Source organism: Macaca nemestrina, chromosome 16 (assembly GCF_043159975.1).
Source record: "Macaca nemestrina isolate mMacNem1 chromosome 16, mMacNem.hap1, whole genome shotgun sequence".
Taxonomy (NCBI): Eukaryota; Metazoa; Chordata; class Mammalia; order Primates; family Cercopithecidae; genus Macaca; species Macaca nemestrina.
Genome location: NC_092140.1, coordinates 84,729,316 through 84,753,784, shown reverse-complemented (window position 1 = coordinate 84,753,784; position 24,469 = coordinate 84,729,316). Strand labels below are relative to the sequence as shown.

General features: G+C 38.9%; 1 protein-coding gene across 6 annotated transcripts in view; it reads left to right on the top strand.

Annotated features, from left to right (window-relative positions):
* The window catches only part of LOC105491727 (diacylglycerol kinase eta), a 206,070-nt gene that overhangs the window by 76,220 nt on the left and 105,381 nt on the right, over positions 1 to 24,469 (top strand). For 2 of the 6 annotated variants that reach the window (XM_011758376.3, XM_071081436.1), the window contains 2 exons: positions 9,429 to 9,539; positions 11,522 to 11,602. In XM_011758376.3, the coding sequence (XP_011756678.1) occupies positions 9,429 to 9,539; positions 11,522 to 11,602 (192 nt within the window). The other 4 variants (XM_011758386.3, XM_011758382.3, XM_011758379.3 and 1 more) reach the window with 2 other exon arrangements.

The window sequence follows — 24,469 nt, the reverse complement described above, 5'->3', positions numbered from 1 at the left end:
TACATTTCCCCTCAATTGGGGCCCAGGGCTTTCCCGTTTTCTAATTTTTTCTTTGTTTTAAAATGCACAGTTACCTTACATACTATTTTATACTATCGCTAAAAGTTGTTTAGGTCAAGTCAACCAACATTTATTTGTGGAGGCCCTCTGATGTGTTACCTAACACTGTAGACGGTGATGTTACAAAAATGGGGAGGATGCAGTCTTTGCCCTCTTAAAGGCCGTGACCTGGTGGGACCATAAACATGTGGATGGACACTATTCAGCATCATAGGTGCTGTTACACAGACAGGATAAGGATGTATTAGAGACCCAAAGGTGGGAGTGGTGGCGTCTTCCTCCCCCTGCAGGGTCAAGGAAGCCTTCCCAGGGCTAATGGTGCTGGATGAATGTTGAGATGAATAGATTTCAAGACAGATAAATGGAGCAGAGGATATGGAGGGCAGAGGAAGGAGCTTGGGAGGGGCAGGCCATGCGTTTGGAGGGCTGCATAGGGGCCTTCTATGGTACATGTAGGAGCTTGGACTTTATATGGAAGGCAGAAGAGAACTAATGAAGGGCTTGAAGCGGTGGCGTAATTTAACTAGATTTTCATTTTAGGAAATTACCCACATAACCATGGGAGAATGAAGTAGGTTATTTACATTTCCTTAAAACCGTACTTTTAGGACATAAATAGACCAAACATTAACTTTTCTTCCCCATTGCCTTAAACAGAACTTTACAAAAATCCGAATACACCCACTTCTGCCATTTGAATTTCCAAATGATTTATTCTTTGGCCAAGATACATTTTTATAGCACTTTAATGTTCTGTGTTTGGGTTTAAGAATTATGGGCTGCCTACCTTGGGTGACGCCAGATGCTACAGTGATGCAGCTCACCATATAACTCTCCCTAATCCCCCTTGGCAGCGACAACAGGCTTCCCGTATTTCTCCTCAAAGCTCCTGAAATAGGACTGTATTGAACGGGCATGACTGGGCCGCATATTTGAGGCATTTTCAGGAAAAGAAAGAAAGCATTTGTATGCGAGTGAATCTGAGCAAGCACCTGAAAGAAGAGGAAAGGATTTAGAGTAACAGAAGACTAGCATGATGTCACATGACAAAGTTCAGAGACCTCCTCTTAGCCGAGGTGGCTTCCCATGGTGTTACTGGTCATCTGCAGTCTGGTCCAAAAAGCAGTCCTGTGGTCGGTGCTAGGCCATAAGTCTTCAGTTCTGAACACGATGAGATGGCTCTTCCATGATAGTCAATGTAGTTTCTTTCTCCTTCTCTCACTAACTTTGTTAGACTAGAAGCTACATTACCCTCTTAAAAATTTTTAGCTCTTATCCCAAGGACTTTCTGGGACATTTAACAGTGTTGTAATCTCTTCTTTTCAAAAAATTTATTTATATTATGGTAAAAATTTTATAACCTAAAATTTACCATCTTAATCATTTCTAAATGTGCATTTCAGTAGCTTTAAGTATATTCGCATTGTGCCATGTAATCTGTATATTTTTAAATGAACACTTCATATTTCTTTCTGATCAGGTTAATTATTTAACATACTATTAAGTCTTGATTTTTATATCTCTTATTTTTTGCACATTCTCTTTTTAATCATTAATGATCAATTTTTTTGAAGAATAACTCATTAAAATATTGATAATACAACTTTGATACTTCCTTTCCACTGTAGTTATATTTTCCTCATATTATATTTTGACCTTTCTGTATGGTAGTGTCCTTTTATGAGTCACAAGTGCACACTTTATGAAGCAGTGAACCATGAAACTGGATAGGACATTAGAGACTCTGAACTGTTGTTTGATTATTTCAGGTTATTGAGGTGTGGATGCTAATTGAGCATTCCAATCTAAAGTGAAAATAATGTGTTACCCAAAGATTCTACATCTCCAATCTTGGTTTGAAAAAAAACTAGGACTGAAAACACGGAATGAAAATGTATTATTTTGTGTTTTGAAGGAATGAACATTTGAGTTCAAATTAATTTTTCTTAGGGTAAGCTTTTCAGTTTTATAAAATAATGTTTAATGATCTTGGGAAGAATAACTATGTAGTATATCTTCAAGAGTAAAATTTTCAAATTGAATAAATAAGTATATTTCAAACTTTTGAATTAGGAAATGCCTGTATATTTTAGGATATGTTTGGTTATATAATTATTAACTACTGCTGAAAATGCAACAGAAAATTGGAACTCAAAATTTTTTAGTTATTGCTCTCTAACCTCAAGTAATATCAAATTACACTGTTTCGAATGGTATAGGAGACCATTAAGCTAACTGAAGAGAAAGTTTAAAAGAATTAGTGTTTGTTACTCATAACCATATTAAGGACTGATTTATTTACAAAACAACAACCAAAAAAACTAATCGAATTATTTAAAGAGCAACCACCAAAACACTAATCCAATTTATTGTTATATAGAGGCCATCATTTTTAGTTACGGTGGATCTCGAAAGTTCATGAACCCTCTAAAATTGTATGTAATTTTCAGTGTGTGTATTATGTGTGTGTGTGCGTGCACGCACGCATGTTTCTGGAGAGATAGTATTCACAACTTTCAGCAGATTCTGAAAAGGCATCTTGATCCAACCAAGTTATGAACCATTGTCACAGACGTTAGTTTGCCCATTTTCTTTTTTATGTGCAGACCCCAATTCACAACTAGACTTTGTTTCAGAAGTAGTTTGTTTATGAACTGGTTGTTTGGAACTTAGACCACATTTTTCTATGAAAGTAGTAATATGTATTAAACACACACATATACACACACACACACACTAGACATTCCCTGACTTATAGTGGTTCAACTTAATGATTTTCCAATTTTCTGATGATGTGAAATCAGTACAAACTACTTGGAGTACTCATACAACCATTCTGTTTTCACTTTCAGTACAGTATTCAATTACCTGAGACATTCAATACTTTATTAGAAAATAGGCTTTGTATTAAATGATTTTGCCCACCTGTAGGCTAACGTAAGTGTTTTGAGCATGTTTAAGGTAGACTAGGCCAAGCTGTGATGTTCAGTAGGCTAGGTGTATTAAATGCATTTTTGACTGACAATATTTTCAACTTACGATGAGTTTATTAGTATATTCATTGTAACTTGAGGAGCATCTGTACTTACATAAATTATAGAACCTTCACAGTAGTGATACAAAGACAAATGAGATAGACCTCCTGGACTCCAAGTAGTTTATAATCCAGGCTAGGGCAAAAGGCAGGTAAAACCTATCCTCAGTTGAGATTGACCTCCTAATTTACCAGTGACCTTCCTGTTTATTTTTCTGCAGCTGTGTCAGGATTCATTCCTTCTCACCACTACACCCATAGAAGTATTAGGCAACTGGTATCCTTGGGATTTAGACACATGAGAGAATAGCATGGGGACTTAAACTTTAAGGCAAATTTATGACATGGTTTCTATGGAAAGATGTACTCCTAGTTCTAACTTGGAACCCAAGTTCCTGGGACACAGAGAGTCCTTCACTTGGAGCTTCATTAGTGGACACTGTCTGTGTGATCAATGAAGAATACACCTCTCCTCCGCCATGGAGTCTCCCCCTCAAGAGTCCTTTACACAGTTAGCCAGAATAAGGACCTTCTCATTACTAATGACCGTTTGTGTTTGAAATATTCATAAGTCAGACTTTTCTTTCTGAAGTGCAGCATGAAAAATTTTCCCCACTACCCCAATTAGGTTCTTGATGAGGGATATGATAGTTCTTTGTAGCTAGACTACATAATATCTGGTGGAACTTTTAAAATATATGTTGGTTGTTGACCAAAGGGAGAAGCTAAAGGGTGAAAGAAGACAGAAAGAGAAAGTGGAATGAGAGGGCATGAGTGCTTCATGACATCATCACAAGATTTAGCATCTCATTATGCCACATAAAGAGTGGCAGTCTCTTAGTTCATTTTTTGTTGCTTAGAACACCTGAGACAGGGTGATTTATAAGGAAAATGAATTTATTTCTTACAGTTTTGGGGGCTGGGAAGTCCGAGGGCGTAGCTGGGCATCTGGTGAGAGCCTTCTTCCTGACGGGGATTCTCTGCAGAGTCCCAAGGTAACACAGAGGATCACATGGTGAGGGAGCTGAGCATGCTGATGTGTTAGCTCAGATCTTTCTTCCTCTTGTAAAGCCATCAGTTCCACTCTCATGTCAGCCTATTGATCCATTAACCATTACTCTATGTATGGATTAATCCATTCATGTAGACAGAGCACTCATGACCTAATAGCTTCTTCAAGGCTGTAGGTCTCAACACTGCCATATGGAGGATTGTATTTCAACGTAAGTTTCAGAGGGGACATCAAATTATAACAGACAGTGTCAGTCTTTCTTCATAATTCTTAATGTTTTCTACAGGTCCTGGGAAAGCTTTTTAGATTAGACTTTTAGCATATCATGTCATTGCATATGATGTGTGCACATATTTTGAAACATGGATCAAGAAGACATGCTCCACCTATGTAGATGAATAGGAGGAAATTTTGTCTTCAGAGAATGTAACAAAGAGTGGGCATGTTTTGGAGTTAAACATGAATTTTCACTAAGAATTATAATTACTTTAGCCAAATAATTTTGCAAGGCGTTCTTTGATTTGACTAAAAAATGTATATGATCCAAGACCACAATATTTTTTAGCCTTATAAAAAGATGTGACTAACTTTAGAAAAGACAGAGATTTGGATTAGCTTGTACTTTCACCATTTGCTACCAAAAAGCCAACGCAGAGAACTGTGGTCTGTTCCTTACTTACATACTAGCTACGTTAAGTCACTAATTCTTCAGATATGGAGGCGCCTCTTTACAGATATGCAAAATGTATATTATAAATTTCAAAAAGTTATACATTTTATGATGTTCCTCTAATAGTCTCTATCTACAGAGTCATTGCTACAAACCAATATTTTAGATAATTATACCTGTTCGTATTTTCTTAAAAAAAAAAAAAAAGCAATGTAGACAGGAAATTAGTAACAGAGCAGCTGAAAATTAGAATGACTAGATTCTGTGTTGAGGTTAATAGTCATGCATGTACAAATAATGTTTTTCCATAGAAGATAATCTTTGTGACTTTGGGTTACACAAAGCTTTCTTAGATTTGACGTGATTCATAAAAGAAAAAAATTGATAAATAGGACTTCATCAAATTCAGGATCCCTCTGATCTTCAAAAGATGCCATGAATACAATAGAAAAAACAAGTCACAGACTGGGAAGAAATATCTGCAAATCACGTTAGATAAATACGTTGCATCTAGAATATGTAAAGGTCATTTAAGATGCAAAAATAGGAAAACAGACCATTCCATTATAAAAATGGACTAAAGATTCAAACAGTTCATCAGTGAAGATGTGCAAGTGAAAAATAAGCACAGGAAAATGCTCAAAATCAGTAGTCATTAGGGAAACGCACATTAAAACCACAATGAGATACTGTCTACCTATTAGAATGCCTAAAATTAAAGTGACTGACTAAATGTTGGTGAGGATGTGAAGCAGCTGTTGGCAGCAGACCAGTGGCTGCCTGGGGACAGGCAGCAATTATAAAGAGATACAAGGAAAGTTTTGATTGGGGCAAGTATGTTCAGTATCTTGACTATGGTAGTGGTTTCATGGCCATATTTGTATGTCAAAACATATCAAATTGTATACTTTAAGCATGTGCAGTTTCTAATACGATCATGATATCTCAGTAAAGCTGTACATTTTCTTTCCTGTAATGTTGCTTCCTTTGGTTTGTATTTCTGACTTAATTGGTGATAACATAGATTTTATTTCAGGGGTGCATTCTTAAGATGTATGACTATTTAAAAGATACAAAATAATAAGATGATAAATATGGATTTTTAGTCTTTCTGGTATAAATGTCACATAATAAATCTGAATATTTCCAATAATTTTGACATGTAGCTAATACTGATATGCACTTACTATTAACACTCTCAGCCTCAGTAGATTTAAATTATATTAATTTGACTTATTTAGTAATTTATGTTTTTCCCCTTTTTAAAAATACCTTTGTGGCCGGGCGCGGTGGCTCACGCCTGTAATCCCAGCACTTTGGGAGGCCGAGGCGGGCGGATCACAAGGTCAGGAGATCGAGACCACGGTGAAACCCCGTCTCTACTAAAAATACAAAAAATTAGCCGGGCGCGGTTGTGGGCGCCTGTAGTCCCAGCTACTCGGGAGGCTGAGGCAGGAGAATGGCGTGAACCCAGGAGGCGGAGCTTGCAGTGAGCTGAGATCGCGCCACTGCACTCCAGCGTGGGCGACAGAGCGAGACTCCATCTCAAAAAAAAAAAAAAAAAAAATTACCTTTGTTAGGAGTACGTTTTAATTTTTATTGTTATAAGCAAAAGTTTAGTGTGATTTATGGAATAAAAGGGTAGTTATAGAATATAAGTCAGTGTGAATTGCTGTTCGTGTTATTTCCTTTCTGTATTGGGATTCCATGTTAGGAAATATTGCTAAAAATAAGTAGGCTTTGGAGTGATACTTGGGGACCTCTTAATTCCTGCTACAGTGAGTGGTGGTAACACTGTATTTGGTGGTAGGGTTTGCCCTGTGTTTACTTGGGTCCTGGGCTCCAGTGATGGGAGAGATGATAGAAGATGACCTATCCCCACCTGTGTATATTAAGCTGGCGCCATGTGGTAGGACATTGAAATGGTGGTTTACACTATAAAAAATGAGTTGCAATTATAAGAAAAAAGGCAGGGGAGGTAGGCCTTAGAATGCTGGCATTAAATCTTATTTTTCTTAAGAGTTCGTGCAAAATGGGGCCTGGAGTTTCACTCCAGGAGCACTTTTAGCTGCTGCCACATGAAGCTTATTAAGGGCAAGATTTCTCCCGACACCTGGCCTTTCTCACTGCTTCCTCTCAGGAGGCCTCTCTCACCATTGCTTCTGTGTGGACTCCAGCAGCTGTAATTGGTTTAGATGTGCAGCTAGACCCTACCCTAGTCTAAGGCAGTGGCTTTCCACCGTGGCTGCCATTCGAGTCACCACCTCCTTTCTCACCCGTTTCCCCATTGTCACTTTTCTGCCTTAAACATTTCACTAGCTTTTTGCACTTAGAAGAAAAAGCACACTCCCTGTTGTGTCCAGCATATTCTGACTCTTGTCTCCTATAACCTCCTCTCTTGATACAGTCCTACTCCAGCTGTTATTTGTCCGGACAGTGGCTGCAAACACTTATTTACTTCTTACAAAAAGCTCTTATAATGTGATGCCTGGCAAACACTCCCTGGACTTAATAGCATAATGATATCATAATAATAACACTTTCTGCCATCTATTGAATGTTTTCTCCAACCCAGACAGTGTTCTAAGTGCTTTACAGGCATTATCTTATAATTAAGTTAGATGCAACAAACTTGTGAAGTTGGTGTTGTGATTTCCGATTTTTAGGAGAGAAAACTGAGGTGCAGAGTTGAAGTAATTTGTCCAGGTTCATACTGTTACTGTATGCTGGAGCCTGGCTTGAAATCTGTCTGTCTGACTCTAAATTGGCTCTTTGGTACTGACTTTCAAAAGTGTTTTGTTACGATTAAATGGTAATGATTCTACAACAGTTCCAGGAAGACAGTCTTAGAGCAAGCTGTAGAGTAAAATTCTTATTGAAATTCAAAGTAAATATTAATGCAACTTAACTGTCTTACTGGAGACAACAAACTTTTCTCAATATATTATGTCTTTATGGTAGTAAGAAATAATGTGTAAAAGTTGGAAATGAATGGTGGAATCAAACAGAGATATGATCTCAGCACCTGCCATTTATTCATATAGATCTCATTATCATATGAACCAGATAATGTTCTAGGCACTGGAGATATTGTCAGTGTGCAATCCAGTGGGATGATTTAAAATTTTGGTTCTACAAGCTGTTTTTGTCTTGGAGGCTCATTATAGCACGGTAACTCTTTATTGAATGCTGTATAAATGTGATCCATCTTGGGACCCTATCCTAAGGGGGTCCGTTTGAGCCAGTGTTGTGACATGGCCTCTAAGGTTATCCTATAGGAAGACTCTAGTGTAGTTTGCTTTCTTTTTTCCTTTCTTTCCATCCAATTAAAATGAAACATTAAATTTAACTTTTTTAGATATAATAAACTCAGGGACCTTATATTCTAATAGGGTTAGCACAATAAGCATAGTAAATGACATTATGTGTCAGAAGATGGAAAGTACTTCGTGGGGTGGGTAATAAGATCAGGATGGGGGAAAATATGGTGAGCAAGCACAAGTTTCAGTGTGAAACACGCAGTTACTCAGGTGGGTCTCATTAAGATGGTCAAGACCTGAAGTGGGTGAAGGGGACAGCCAGAGGGATATCTGAGGGAGGAGAGGGGAGGTAGTGCCAGCCTACAGCAGGAGTATGTAGGCCCACTGCAGAAGAAAGCAGCCATTGTGATGGAGGAAATCAAGAGAGGGAAACACTAGATGAGGTCAAAGAGGTTCAAAGTATTTTGCTGCTGAAAACGAAATGAGCTAGCATACCTAAGGCACTTAACCAGAGCCTGGCCCAGGGCCACAGAGTCCCTGCCTGCCTCTTCCAGCTGCATCTCCCTCTGCTCCCTCTTGCAAACTCTTCACTGCATTTATAGCAGAAAACTCTTTGCAGATGCCCCAAATATCCATGTTTTAACCTTTCTACTTTGCACACACCTAAAATGTCCTTCCCCCATCTGTCATCATAAACTCCTTCAAGACCCACCTTGGGACCTTGTCTGGGAACACTGCTTTGACTCCCTCTGAGGTGAGCTAATGAGTCCTTCTCTGGACCACCTGCATAGTATTGTGTATATGTTAGAAATAACACCTGGCTAATGGTAACTAACATTTAATGAGCACATACTATGCACCATGCCCTAAGTCCTTTAACGTGTTTTTTTTTTTTTATTTCTCACAACAACCCTATAAGGTATGTCGTATTGTCATCCCCATTTTACAGATGAATAAATAAAGCTGTGAAGAAGTTTAGTAACTTGCCTGAAATCATCCAGCTACTAAGTGGTGGCACCAGGAGGTGAACCCAAGGTTTCTGGCTCCAGGACTTATGCTTTTTCGTAATCATATTATACTGCACCTCCACCATACTTACTATATACAAGGCAGTGTGCGCATAACACTGTATTGCAAGTGTTAATGTATGTGCAAGTGTCTTGCCTATTACTCATGAATTCTTTGTGGGCAGGGAATCATGTCAAATTCACTTTTGCTCTTTGGGGCTTTGCACATATGCAAAGCTGTGATGAGAGTAACATATTCTCTTGTAATTTGCAAGGCATGAGAAATATTATTCCAAATGTTAATGAAAATGCACCATTGGCTCTGAATTTCATTTGGGTTTGAATTTCATTGTAACCGTGTCATTGTGCTTCTGCTTCTCTCTAGACCAGTATTAAAGAGGGACCGCTGTTGAAGCAAACCAGTTCTTTCCAAAGGTGGAAAAAGCGATACTTCAAACTTCGAGGCCGCACCCTCTACTATGCAAAGGACTCAAAGGTAATTCGAGATAATACTAGTTTCAAGCATTTGAGACTGTGGATGGATGTACAATTTTGGTTCTGTAAGCTGTTTTTGTCTTGGAAGCGCACTGTAGCATTATGCTCTTACATGAATTCAGTGTAAATGTGATCCATTGTGGACCCCATCCCAAGCGGGTCTATTTGAGTCAGTTCCATAACATGTCCCTAAGAATAATCTTTTAAGAAGGCCCTAGTGTAGTTTCATTTCCTTCTTCCTTTCTTCTTTCTTGACAATTAAAATAAAGCATTAAATGTAACCTTATTAGATGTAATAAATGCAACGATTTTGGTTTCCACCTTTTACCTTGTAAATCTTTCCCTGACCATGAGAGAAAGAGAGAGCTGCAGTTGTTGCTAAGAATTCATGCTCTGTGTTCAGACAAGAGCCCATATGCACTTCCAGCATATTCCAGTGGAGTGGCTGTGGACAGCACATGTTGCTGAGAGGAGGCTTAAAGGAGAAAATACACATCAAGAGCTTACGTGGTACCCGACGTAAACTAATCACTCCAGTATGCTGGTAATTAGGAATAAAAATCATATGGAAATCAAATCAAGACTTAAAATATTTTTTACTTAACAGTTGAATCAAATAATAATAATACAGTTTTGGGAGAAGCCATTTGTAAAAACTCATATTTTAATATTCAAAAATAAACATTAGGATTTCTGGCTACTGTGCCAGTTGAATAATCAATTATTTTCATTTTTATAAATGTATGCTCCTGATATAATTGGTAGAGTTGTACACCAGGAGGTAAAAACAAGCAAACAAACCTAATTCTGAGTTTATGTATCTATAGAAGTAATAACCATGTAAAATAATCTTATTTTACAAGTCATTATGTTCAGAATTGTCCCTGATCTGGCTCCATCCTGATTTTTCACATTTATCTCTAGGCAGCATTGGCTATTTGACAGCCTCCAGTTTGAGCTTATGCTGCCATCATTGTGATGACTTTGCCTTTTCCATCTGCACTTGACAAAGTTCCCTGTTTTCGTCAAGATCCCCTCAAATACTCCTTATTCCATGATTCACGAGAGAGAGAAAGAGCTCAGTTTTCTGCTGAATAAATCATCTGTGACCTTCTATAGCATTTCATTGTATTTCTTCTCTTTTACTCTTGTCTATCTTACCTTAAAGTTAGTTGTGTCTATTTAATCTCCTGTGCTAGACTGTAAATTCCTTCCAGTCAATGAACAAGTCTTACAGTCAGATTGGTTGAACTGAAGTAGGCTAGTTCTACAGTCTACTTCAGTTTCAAGTCCAACTGTCAACTACTTCAAGTTCTAGTTTCCGCAGTTCTAGTGGTGCACCATTGTGCCTGCCTTGCTGGAAGAACGCTGAATGAGTGTGAACAATGAGTGCTAAAAGTGGGATGATTACATTTATTGGCTAGGATTTCCTACTTGCTACCTTGCATGTTAAGAGTATACAAAAAAGGTCACCTGCTACTTGCAAAGCAAATTCACTACCTCATTTGAACACATAGTTACAGATGAGGAAAATAAGGTTCAGAAGGTTCAGTTACTCGTCGTGAGCTAAGCCAGGACTAGGTCTCAGCTCTCACCCTGCAAGCCTGGAAACAATGATATTGCCTCTGCCTCCCTGGCAGAGCTGTTACAAGCTTCAGAGAGATTGCATGGTGCATGTGAGTGCCACACACTCAGCAGGTTCCCCATAAGTGGTAGCTGTTATGCTTCCAGAGAGCACAGAACATTTGCATTGAAATAGTGTTCCCAGGAGGTCTTTAAAGTCCTTTTCAGTTGGGGTTTTATGGATTAGTTGTACTTTATGCTTTTATTTTTCCTTTCTAAGAAGAAATTGCAGAGAGTACCACCAACTTAACTTTTTTTCCCCCCATTTTCTATTCCTAATTCCTGTATTGAAAGAATGTATTGAAGAGCATTGAGTTAGGTTTTCTTCTAATGTCTTTGTATGTTTTTTTTCATTAACAGTCTCTGATATTTGATGAAGTTGACCTCTCAGATGCTAGTGTAGCTGAAGCAAGCACGAAAAATGCTAACAACAGCTTCACGGTATGGTTATATTCTGCTAACTCCCTTCTCAAAAGTTACAGAATGACCTTTCTTAAGCATGTACAGAATGCCCTGTTCAATTGCAAACTGTTGTTAACTTATGCATGTTGGAGTTCCTACCAACACAATCAACTTTAAATATACTGTATATTCTAACACCCAGTACCAGTTATGACTCATTTAAGCTGGAGTTAAATATACTTTTTAAAAATTTTATAATTTTTCCCTTTTAATTTTAATGCTTTAAGTTTTTCACCTCCTTTAAATTAATACTTCAATTAATTCCATTGTTCTTGAATATTTAAAAAGTGTATTTACCTTCAGTCTTAAAAATAATATTTTCTCTATGTAGTCTGCTTTCACTCCATTTCACCCCAGTTGCCATCGTTCAGGCAGTTGCCGTAGTTCAGGGCTTCACTTCTCACTTAGGTAATTCATTTGGCAGCTCTATTCCAGTTTCTTCTTTTCTGATCACAGATCACATTGCTTAAAAAGGCGTCACTGGTTCCCCATTGCCTGCGAATGCCATCCCCAACTCAGTCTTCAGATCTTGTAAGATCATGCCTCAGCATTCTAGTATTACCAATTAATTTGTCCTTCTCTGTCCCACCAGTGCAGCAATTCTACCTGTGCCTGTGCTTTTCCTCTTCCCTCTGACTTCAGTGATTCCTCCCCCATCTATCACTGTGAGAATCCTACCAATTCTTCAAAGCTTATTATAACCCATTTTTTTCCAACTTCTTTCATTCACAAAGTACAGATTGAGTTCCCACCATGTGTTGAGCACAAGAAATTCAGAGGTGAATGTGCATGTATATAATTTCCCTCAAGATATTCCTGGCATTGTTCAGCCCATTTTCCTATGGGCTACTTTTTATAACTACATACTCCCTAGGTCCTCAAAGGTGCATTGTTCTTGCTCCGTTGTCACTCCCGTCCACACTCCCAGTCCTCCCAGGAAAGCTACTACTCCTGACAGCAGTGTGCAGTGTCCATCCCCTAGGCATGCCAGGGCAGGGGAGACAGACTGCTAAACAGGTGTACAGCAGTGCCATGATAGAGGTGAGCACTGGTAAGGGTGGGGGGAAGAGAGGACACAGATGAATTCAGATGTTGCCTTATTGATTTATGGGCATGTGGGATAATTCATAGTGTAAATATTCCTCCCCATCTCCCCTGATCCCCAGGGAGAGTTTAGTTTGAGAAGAGGAAAGCCAAGAATAGAGTCCTGGGAAAATGTTAAAATTCAAGGTTTAACCAATAAAGACTCAGAGCGTTCTTAAGTAAAGGAGACTCAGGAGTCAGTGATGTTATAAAAACCAAGCAGAAGAGAGTTTCAAGATAGATGCTTTGACGTGTCATATACCGAAGAGAGGTCAAGTCGAAGAATTGAAAAGTGATGGTTGAATTTGTTAATTTGGAGGTCATTTGGTCCCATTGATGTGAGTAGTTTCAGTGTGGGGTGGGGCTGGGGGCAGGCATTAGGCTGCACTGTGAATGCAAGTGAAAGGCAGGCAGAGATAAGGTAGGTAACTGTTTTCTAAAAGCTTGGCTGTTAAAAGGAGAACAAAGATAGCTAGTAAAATGTTTCGGCCAGAAGAGAATTTTAGTTTTGTTGTTCTTTTGTTGTGTTTTAAAAATGATTTTGAATGCATTTATATGAAGAGAGGAGGCATAGTTAGAACCAAAAGTTGAAGACTCAGGAGAGAGAGGGAATGACTGATGAAGCATGATTGCTGAGTAAGCTGACGGGCGTAGGAATCAGAGCGCAGGTTAAGAGATCAGCGTTGAACGGGAGGCAGAAAGCGTGGCCAGGAAGTTTATATATTTCAAAACCAAATACTGTTTTCTCAGTGAAATTGAAGGATAAGGTTATCTGCTGTGAGTGAAAGTTGAGGATGTTTAATAGTTGCTTCTGTAGAAAAAGAGAATCGAAACTGAGCAGGGACCTATAGATGATCACTAAGTAGTAAGTGGTGTCTACCAAAGATTGGAGATCAGGTTTAGTAATGTCATTACTCCCTGTGCTTATAACATTTTCTTTTAAGTGGGAGTAGAGAACAAACAAATGAATTGACCCAGGGTTGATGGTTTATAGGGCATATTGAACAGAAAGAGAAAGGGAGGGATTGCTAGATATGTGATGGATTGATAAATCATCCATCTCTCTGCTCTTCTCAGTTTTTGAGACTCCAGTACAGAGTAGGGGACAGCTGTGGCTGAACAGGATTCAACAACCACTAAATACAGAGCTTCTGATGAATTGTTGGAGACCTAAGGCCAAAACGTTGCTTATTCCTTCTTTCTCCCACTTGAAGATGGGGTAGGGTGAGGTAGAAAGAACTTCACCAGTCCTACTAGTAGGATTAGCCACTTGCTTTTCCCTGGGCAGTGAAGAATAATCCTCTCTCTGCTGGAGCCTCATGGAGGGGGAATAAGGGTTCCCGCCAATCAACGTTTATTTGTTTGTTTTTTAATCCTCTTTATTTTTTAATGACACATAATGATTGTATATATTTATGGGATACATAGTGATGTTTCGATGCATGTAAGGTACAGTGATCAGATCAAGGTAATTAGGATATCTGTCATCTCAAACATTGACCATTTCTTTGTGTTGCACACATTCAATATTCTCTTTTAGCTATTTGAAGCTATATAATATATTACTGTTAACTGTAGTCATCCTACGATGCTATAGAACACTAGAAATTATTCCTCCTATTTAGCTAGAATTTTGTATCCTTTAAGAGTTTAATCTGAAAGAGGGTTTCAAAATTTAAGCTTTGAAGCATGCATTAATTTCAGGTGAAGACAAGGTCTAGGGTTTTGGAGTAGGAAATTATTCAAATCCTTATACAGGTCTTTCTTGGCCCTTCAACTGGGCACATGATCTTTCTTATAGCATTTCTTACAGAATTTAGCATATGCTACCTTATACTTAGTTAAGTATTTATTTTTGGCCAGGCATAGTAGCTCACACCTGTAATCCCAACACTTTGAGAGGCCAGGAGGATTACTTGAGGCCAGGAGTTTGAGACCAGCCTGGGGAACATAGTGAGATTCCCATCTCTACAACAAATACAAAAATTAGCTGGGTATGGTGGCATGCACCTATAGTCCCAGCCACTCAGGAGGTTGATTCCTTGAGGAGTTCGAGGCGCTAGTGAGCTATGATCCCAGCCTATGCAACAGAGTGAGACCCTGTCTAAAAAAAATTTTTTTTTTTGGCCGGGCTTGATGGCTGACGCCTGTAATCCCAGCACTTTGGGAGGCTGAGGCGGGCGGATCATGAGGTCAGGAGATCGAGACCATCCTGGCTAACATGGTGAAACCCTGTCTCTACTAAAAAAATACAAAAAATTAGCCAGATATGGTGGTACATGCCAGTAGTCCCAGTTACTTAGGCGGCTGAGGCAGGAGAATCGCTTGAACCCGGGAGGTGGAGGTTGCGTGAGCTGAGATTGCGCCACTGCACTCCAGCCTAGGGGACAGAGCAAGACTGACTCAAAAAAAAAAAGAAAAAAAAAATTTTTTTAACTATTTATTTTTATTATAACCTCCTTGAGGATAGGGACTCTGTCATACCTTTTTATCTCATGGTGCCTTATCCATAAGTATTTGTTGATTTTAACTAATAAGATGAAAGTTTATTTTAGGCATGAGAAGACTTTTGGTTGAAATATTTTCAAGAAATTTATTCATTCAACTGAGTACTATTTTTTTAGTTTATTGGACTAGAAATATAGGGACTGGTTGGGCACAGTGGCTCAAGCCTATAATGCCAGCATTTTGGGAGGCTGGTGGTAGGATCTCATGAAGCCAGGAGTTTGAGACCAGCCTAGGGAAAATAGTGAGACACCCCCTTCTCTACAAAAAAATATACAAAAATTAGCTAGGTGTAGTGGTGCGTGCGTGTAGTGCCAGTTATTCCAGAGGCTGAGATGGGAGGATCGTTTGAGCTCTGGAGTTCGAGGTTGCAGTGAGCTATGATTGCACCACTGCTTTCCAGCCTGGACAACAAAGTGATTCCCTGTCTCTAAAACAAAACAAAGCAAAATAAAAGAACAAAGAAACAAAAACAAATGTAGGGACTAAAAAGTTAGGCAGATTGCTTAGGCTTTAGAGCAAATGAATTTGGTAGAACTTTCCAGGGCATAAAATGGAGCAAGAGACATGTTTTCAACCAGTAATTGACAAACCTTCCTCTCTTTAAATATTTAAATATCTTACCTTCCTCAATTATTGTGACTGCTACTCATGCTGTTATTGTGGCTGGTTTGTGTTAGAGGCTAATGGTATAGTTTGATGTATTATGGCTGGAGGATCCAGGAATGGCCAAATTCTACTTCATTTCAGCCATCCCTCCTCTTCCTGAAGTTTCTAAGGGTGATATATTGACAAAGTACAATAGTGGATGAAAACTATGTAAATAGTAAATGGAAAATGGAAAACCTGTGCTTTGCCTGAAAATCCAGTGCTGAACTCTCTGGTAAAATGGGTTCTAGAGATCAGGGCAGTGACTGACCTAACCTGGGAAGTTCTTCAGTGTCATTTCTGTGACGTTCAGTTGGGTATGAGTGAGTCACTAAGGCCGGCCAGGCTTCGAGGGGGCCACAGACATTAAGACAGTCATGTCAGAGGATCGGGGACATGATTTAAAACCTACGCACAGTATGATTACTCTTCCTTTCTTGTGCGGTCTCTCACTCTCAACTCTGGAGTTAATAACTGTTTTTTTTTTTGTTATCTAAATTGTCTCAGGTACTCTATTAGTTTTCTATTGCTGTGTAACAACCAACCACAAACTTAGTGGCTTAAAAAACAATGTCCATTTATCTCAGTTTTTATAGGCCACACAGTATTGCTAGATTCTTCTGCTCCGGGTCTTACAATATGAATAAATAGATATGGGTTGGGCGGGGTGGCTCATGTCTGTAATCCCTGCACTTTGGGAGGCTGAGGTTGGCAGGTCACTTGAGGTCAGGAGTTTGAAACCAGCCTGGCCAACGTGGTGAAACCCTGTCTCTACTAAATACAAAAATTTGCTAGGCGTGGTGGCTCATGCCTGTAATCCTAGCACTTTGGGAGGCCCAGGCAGGTGGATCGCTTGAGGGTAGGAAAAGCCCCCATCTCTACTAAATATACAAAAATTAGCTGAATGTATTGGTGCATGCCAGTAGTCCCAGCTACTTGGGAGGCTGAGGCGGGAGAATTGCTTGAACCTGGGAAGCGGAGGTTGCAGTGAGCCAAGATTGTGCCACTGCACTCCAGCCTGGGCAACAGGGCAAGACTCTGTCTCAAAAAAAAGAAAGAAACAGATATGACAAATTTGTGTATATACTTTTATTGACTCAAATTGAGCTAATTTTAGCCGTGGTTTGAGTTTATGATTTCACAAGTGTCTTCAGCCATAATAAAACTTACTAACAATGAAAGTACTTTTTTGTGATTTTAGGTGACGGTGATGTGATCAGGGAATGGAAAAGGACAATTTTTGACATCATTTAGGCTAATGTTTATTAATATATTTATAGTTCAAGCCAGGCATGATCGCTTATGCCTGTAATCCCAACGCTTTGGGAAGCCGAGGTGGGAGAATCACTTGAGCCCAAGAGTTGAAGACCAGCCTGGGCAACATGGCGAAACCCCATCTCTACAAAAAATGAAAAAATTAACCGAGTGTCGTGGTACATGCCTGTAGTCAGAGCTACTCAGGAGGCTGAGGTGGGAGGATCGCTTGAGTGGAGGTTGCAGTGAGTCAAGATTGCACTGCTGCACTCCAGTCTGGGCAACAGAGAAAGACCCAGTCTCTCAAAAAAAAAAAAGAGAGAGAGAAAGAAAAAGAAAAAATGGTAATTTATTTGTAGTTTAAGTTCTACCATGGCATTTTCTATGATGGTTAAATCAATAAAATGTTCTCTTTTGTTGTTCATTTAAAAAAATTCATTTTAAAAATTTGATTACTGTCTGCATGGTGTTTTGGGGGTTTCATTTTTATCTTTAACATAACCCTATGCTGTAGGTGAATGTATTCCTCCCAGATGAGGCTAGAGAGAATTGATCTCTTTTTGGTCACACTGGTGCCACCCTGGGAAAGGGCTCCCAGACCTCCTGATGTGTAATCCAAGACTCTTTCCAATCAGACAGAATCCTTTCTATCTGGGTAGTCTCTGCCTCTGCTGTCCTCTTTCTTCCTCAAACACTGCTCTCTTTTCTCACTAATCAGGATATGTCTATCCGCAGAATTTTTTTTTTTTTTTAATTTACCCCATTTGTAGAGGATAGGAGCTTAGACCATGAAAGTCAAACAGCCTGGGTTTGGGTCCTGACTTGGCTACATCCAGTTAATGTGACCTTGGACAAATCGGTTAACCTTTCTAAATCCCAGTTTCCTCACCAGTCATTGAGAATAACAAGAGTACCTGCCTCATAGGATTATAAGGATTAAATTAAATGTGCTAGTACACCACAATACCTGCAGTTTAATAAAAGTGGCAGTTATTTTCCCGAGTTTGTCATCTCCCTATTTCCAAGTGGCAGTGTGTTGCCAATTCCTAAAAGTTTGGGAATTTGGAAGAATGTGGATGAACTTTATCTTGAGAAAACATTCCATGCTGCTTATCTTTCAGAGGTATAGCAAAGATTTATTTCCACTTTTATCTCATATTAATAACGATGACTGGGAATAATAAATGTAATTATAATCTCACCTTGTTAGGTAAATGTTATTTGCAAAAGAAGAGCTATTTAATGATACGAAAGTCATCACAATCACATGGTATATGTTAAGCCTTCAAAGAATACTGTTCAAATGACTGTTTTCTTTAAATTTTAATGAAGATTAAGCTAAATCTTTAATGAGTCACAATTTTAATGAAATTATTATACTGGCATTGTTAAAACTTCTTATGGAAGTTTACGAGGGAAAGTAGCATGTGTTTTTTGTTGGTTTGTTTGAAGTAGAAAGAAACACAAAGGTAATTTATTTCATTTATTTAACCACCTGTAACGTTTTCAGGGGGCGGTCTGTAGGTGTGTGTGAAACTTCATGGGTACTGCACATCCACACGGGTTTACTCAGTTGATGAAACACAGGCACCCTCTGGTAACACTTATATTTAGAACTAAATGATCACTAGAACAAAGGGGGATTTTAGTTCAGGGGTCACTTGCCACAGCAGATGTGACTAAAATTTATTAGCTTCAGATTATGATTCTATGAGGATTTAAAAAGTCTACATAAAAAGACACCAATAAACATGAGAACATACTCTTATGGCACATCAAATATCAGAAATTATGCATTCATAATATAATTGAAATGAGCAGGCTGGGTTTTAGTGGTACAGAACAAAATGTTCTTAAGAATTCTTTTAATGTTTCCTTTCTATTTATTCCGCTTTTCCCTTAGCTTCCTCTCAGTTAATATAGTTTACTTCATCTCTCTCTTAGAGGGAGATCACATCCTTTGAACTTAAAAAGCTGTCAGTTTATTTTTCTCTATTAATCTGTCAATATTTACTTACAAAGGAAATAACTAAAAGCTATTTTCTTTTCATATCACTTGTGAATGCACACACACAAAAGGTATTTAGATTATCACCTGAATAAATAATCACTGACAAGTAAGTTGCCTACCTTATTTGATATTTGTTGTAACTATTGTATTTCTGTTCTGAATGCATTATGTCTGATAACTCATTCAATTCTTTATATGAATCCTACAGTGTAAGAATTATTATGATTCCCATTTGATAGATGAGGAATCTGAAACAGAGAGGCTAACATCTAATAATATAATGACTAGAATCTGAACCTATCCACATCATCTGGCCTCAGTTTGTATCTTCATGACTTTGCTATGCTGTGTCTTTATTATGGTGTTTTAAATAAATGTGGTTCAGATAGTATTCCTCTAAATGGTTATTATGTGTTCAGTTGTTTTATCTACAAGTCAAGCAGAGTTTTATGCTGCATCACCAGATGTATAGCAAGCACTTGCTGGTCAGACTACAAATTTAGAATATTTCATTGTATTTTGGCACGGTACTTTAAAGAGAAAGGATGGTAACCAATATTATAAAAAAAGATCTGGGAATCCTGGGATTGAGTGGCATTTAAGGGCATTCTTTTATTTTAAAACTTTGGAGAAATGTGACAGATGTCTTTTTAATGAGGCGTTACCATGTAGTAGAGGCTGTAGATAGGTTTTGTGTTACTGCAGTGTGCAGGACCCGTGAATGAATTCGTGGAGGAATAATTGAGCTCAGTATAACAGAGAACTTTCTAACTTGAGTCATCTGATAGAACAGGCCCCTTGTGAGGTAATAGCTCTTCCCATTATTAGAAATCTTTAGTCATCTCAGTCCCTGTGAGCTGAAAGGGGCCTTCAAGAAGAGAGTTCTCAGAGCAGATGCAGCTTCAAGTGCTGAAATGAATTTCTCAAGGTTAGATGGCTAATAGCAGGGCACAGCTAATATGGAATTCAGGGCTCTCAGCTCTTGATGTTTGTTGGGAATAGTCAAAGAAGAGTGGATTTAGAGACTGCTGGGCACTGTGCTAGACACTACACGTGGAGGCTCATTATACCACACAGCAAGAGCTAAATGACCATCTTTCTATAATGCAGCTGGGGAGATCTTTGCATGGTATGTGCATGTGAGAGGGGGTGAGGAGAGATGGTGGAAACACATTTCCTTGCAGATGCAAAGACTGTGGCTTCTTTACCACTGAATCCTCAAGGCTAGCACAGTGCCTGGCACAGAGGGAAAGCTAATAAGTATTTGTTGAATAAATGAAGGGGTATATCCTTGTTGAATGAATGAGTGACATTTGTAAACTGTAGTGGATTTTTTTGGACAAAAAATACTAGGTCATGTTTTGGCTTAGAGAACAGTTTTCTAATCCCTCCCTGTGCTATTGGTTTATATATATTATACCCATAAATTCTTGCATCCTCATTGGAATATTTATGTAATGACTTAAGACTATTTTATACCATGTTTACAAACATGATTCTTGCCTTTCATTAATCATTGAAGTGGTCCCACCTTGGCTTACATAATTATTAGATGACTGATAGCAGCAAACCTCATATTTTAACATTTATATTAGTTAAAATATTTTATAGTACTCTAAAATGATGCCATATTAATGCAATTTAAGTGGTTGTGTTTTTTTGCCTTTTAAAACTGATTTATGTACAATTTAGATGGCTTTATACTCTGAAAGCTGATAATTTATCTTAACTTTAAAATTCATATTCCTTTTTCTATATCTTAGAAATTAGGGGCTTTTAGAAATGAAATATCTTTGTTTCTGTGGGTGTTTCATATTTATCTTTCCATTTAGTGATACGGCATCTTTCCCAAGACTTACCCAGAGAAATGGCTCTTAAGGTTATTATGGGCTTCCTCACACCAAAGTGTAAGAAACCATTGGTCCTTTTGTAGCTAGACAAAAATTTTGGGGTGAAGATAAGGTGTGGCAGAAGAACAGAACCTGTGTCTCCACCTTCACTAGTAGCCTTCCAGAAATCTTTCAGATGGGGTTTCTAAAGGAAGGCAAGACCCAGTGAGCATGTGCTTGGTTCTTCTGCCAACTTGGGAGCTCTGGGAACCTAGGGCTTGCTTGCAAAATCAGACCATGGGAGTCCCAGGACTTGGATCAGTTTCATCAAAGGGTTCGTAGTGGTTAATAGACACTATCAGTAGGCTGGGAGAGGGCACTTGTCATCCAAAGAGCTGTGTCGGACATTCAGTCAGGGTGTCATGATCATTTGCCATGCCTGGTGTTGCCATTTTCCCCTTACTGAAGATCCACGGCTCAGGGAAAATATAGAGCTCCTGATCAGTAACCTTCAACCTGCAGCCTCCAGTACTCCTTCTGTCCTAGTCTGTTGCACAGCAGCCCACTCCTCATCTGTCTGTCCACTTCCAGGACTGCCCTTAGAATTCATTCATTCATTTATTTAACCAATATTTATCAAGAGTTCCTTATATATATGAGGCATTTGTGCTAGATTCTGGGTGTACAGTGCTAAATAAAAAAAAAAAAATTGGCCACTGAGTACCAATTTTTAAAAAGTTTTTACTCAAATTTAAACAAATTTAAAGGCTATGCTGCCTGCCTTCAGGGATAGGTCCCTGTCTTTAAAGTATGTGACCTTGTGAATAGGATTATTTAGATACCAAAAACAAGGAACTCGCCTCCCTACTGGAAACTGTGCCATCACAGGGGCCCAGGTTATAGGAATGACAATCTCCTTAGAACTTGAGGCGCAGACCATTCATGATTCCATAAACAAACTTCTGTGAGACTAGTTCATCTGCTCTTCTCCACAAACATGCCCCGCTCCCACTATTTCTGAGGCCAAACCCTGGCCACCATGTTGAACTTTTTATCCCTGAGTCTGCATATCTGTGTTTCATGAAGCTGCTTTCCTAGGTGGCCTTTAGCCTCTGGCACCTTGTGGATCGCCAGTGGCAGACTGCTGTCACATGAAAAGCTTGGCCAGTTATAACCTTGTAGCATGGAGGACTGACCTTCCCAGTGTGTGTGCCATGTTGTAGCTCCCAGTGCATGGCCATGGGCTGTACTGCCTCCTGCTCTTGGGGCTGGTTATAAATCCACAGTTCACTCATGTGTTCCTATGCAAGGCCTTTTAAACACTCCAAATAGATGGTCCTGAGCTGACACTGTCATTGTCACCATGATCCTGAAGACATAGCTTGTAGCTGTGTGGAGGTAAACTTCTAAAACCTGTCTCTTCTGAGAGTTACTGCATGAAAACAGGCAAGGATGGGTCAAGTTTTGGACCAGCAGCCCAAGTTCCATCAACTGCCCTGTTATCCAGAGGCTTCTAAGCTATGCAGACTGCTGTGAAAGGTTTATTCTTCTTTTGCCCACCTGACTGATATACTCATGTACTTTTTGAAGAAGGGCTGTGGAATTTACAGACTTCATTGTGGTCTTGATGTGGCTGAAGTGTTTCGTTGAAGGCTCTTTAGTCCTGTACTCATTTAGATTGACTCTTACTTCTGGTACCTATTTGTGGTGCAGACTAAAGCCTCAAACTCTATAAAAGACAATGGCTTATCTCATGTAAGCACCTGGAATAGGGGCCTAATATGGGAAAATAAGCTGCTGGCAATAAAAAAGATTTTTTTAATTCCCACTGTAAATATCTGGAAATTAGCAAAAGAGAGTCTGATACATAATAACCATCTCATTGAAACAGCAGCACTCTGAAGAGTTTTAATATCTTGACAGTTCTGTCCTGGCCAGCATGATGGAGTTCTGTTTGCTAATTTTTTTATGTTCCATAACCTCCTTGAAAGCCAGAATCTTTGGTGTTAACTATAGTTTCGTAACTATACCTGTTAAGAAATAAGGTATAGTAGGGAGGCATGGTGCTCACACTCCCCAGAAAATCCCAGAGATGTTTGCAACCCTATGCCTTGTGAACAACCCAAGCCTAGTGGAGTCCTGAATCACCCTGAAGAGGTCCCCAGTGATGTGCTCCTAGAAAGGGGTTCAGTGGGACCGACGCGGTTGCTCATGCCTGTAATCCTAGCACATTGGGAGACTGAGGCGGGTGGATCACCTGAGGTCTAGAGTTAGAGACCAGCCTGGCCAACATGGTGAAACCCCGTCTCTACTATAAATACAAAAATGGGCCGGGCGTGGTGGCGCATGCCTGAAATTCCAGCTACTCGGGAGGCAGAGACAGGAGAATTCCTTGAACTCTGGAGGCAGACATTGCATTGAGCTGAGATCGTGCCACTGCACTCCAGCTTGGGTGACAGAGCGAGACTGTCTCAAAAAAAATAAAAGCGGGGGGTTCCATGTCCATGACACCTGGTCTTATTAACAACTCCAGAATTGGACTTTACATCCTATATGAAATGCTTTAAAAATATGAACACATTGTTACACCTCACAGATTTTGACTCCATTAGACAGTTTAAAGCATCAACCTTTTATTTAAAAAAAATTAAAATAATTTTAGGTTTGCCTTGACTGTTAGTGAAATTTTAAAATAACATTAAGGAAAGCCTATTATTTCTATAAGACTTTAATAATATAAGGTGTTTTTAATATAGATACAAAATGATTATTCATTTGTTTCTGAAATCTTTTTGGTGTGTCCTGTAATCCATAAGAAATAATGGGCACATAGGTAATTTTCATATGATATTAATATCTCACTTCATTATCTCAGTAAGTCCATGTGGTATTCTTCCTCCCATTCAACCAATGGAGGAGGAGAAGGGTGAGTCTCAGATAACTTAATTTGTGTAAATTTATATAGTTAAGTAGCATAATTAATATTTGAAGCCTAAGCTCTTTCCATGAGAATGAGAGCATATGAGAAATTTGAAGCACCTATAATTAGAGTAAAATCACAGTAACCAAGTGAAAGCCCACACTTTTAAATAGGATTTAGTCTAGTCTGGCCATTCCTAGTGAATCCTTATTACCTTCAAGTGAGAAGAAAGCTCACCTAGAACAGCAGACCAGCTAGCAGTGATTAGAGTGCTTGTGCCATGGCATTGATTCTGGTGGTCACTAGAGGCTGATATGTCTTTAGAGGATGAGAGAGGATTAGCAATTTTGATTCCCCTTTGCATTTTAGTCTTACATAAGGATTTAATCTCCAACAAGAAAATCATGAAATTAGTTTCTGGCTAAAAGAGATTTTCTATTTACTGGTTTCGGCCTTACACATTTTTGTGGTCTCTGGATCCAGTTTAAGCTTTGCTGAGCCCAAATCTCAATTTATGAAGGCAAAGGTAGGTTTGTACTTATGGAGACAAATGACAATCTAGTCAGCAACAGACAAGGGAAGTCAGAAGCAAGATC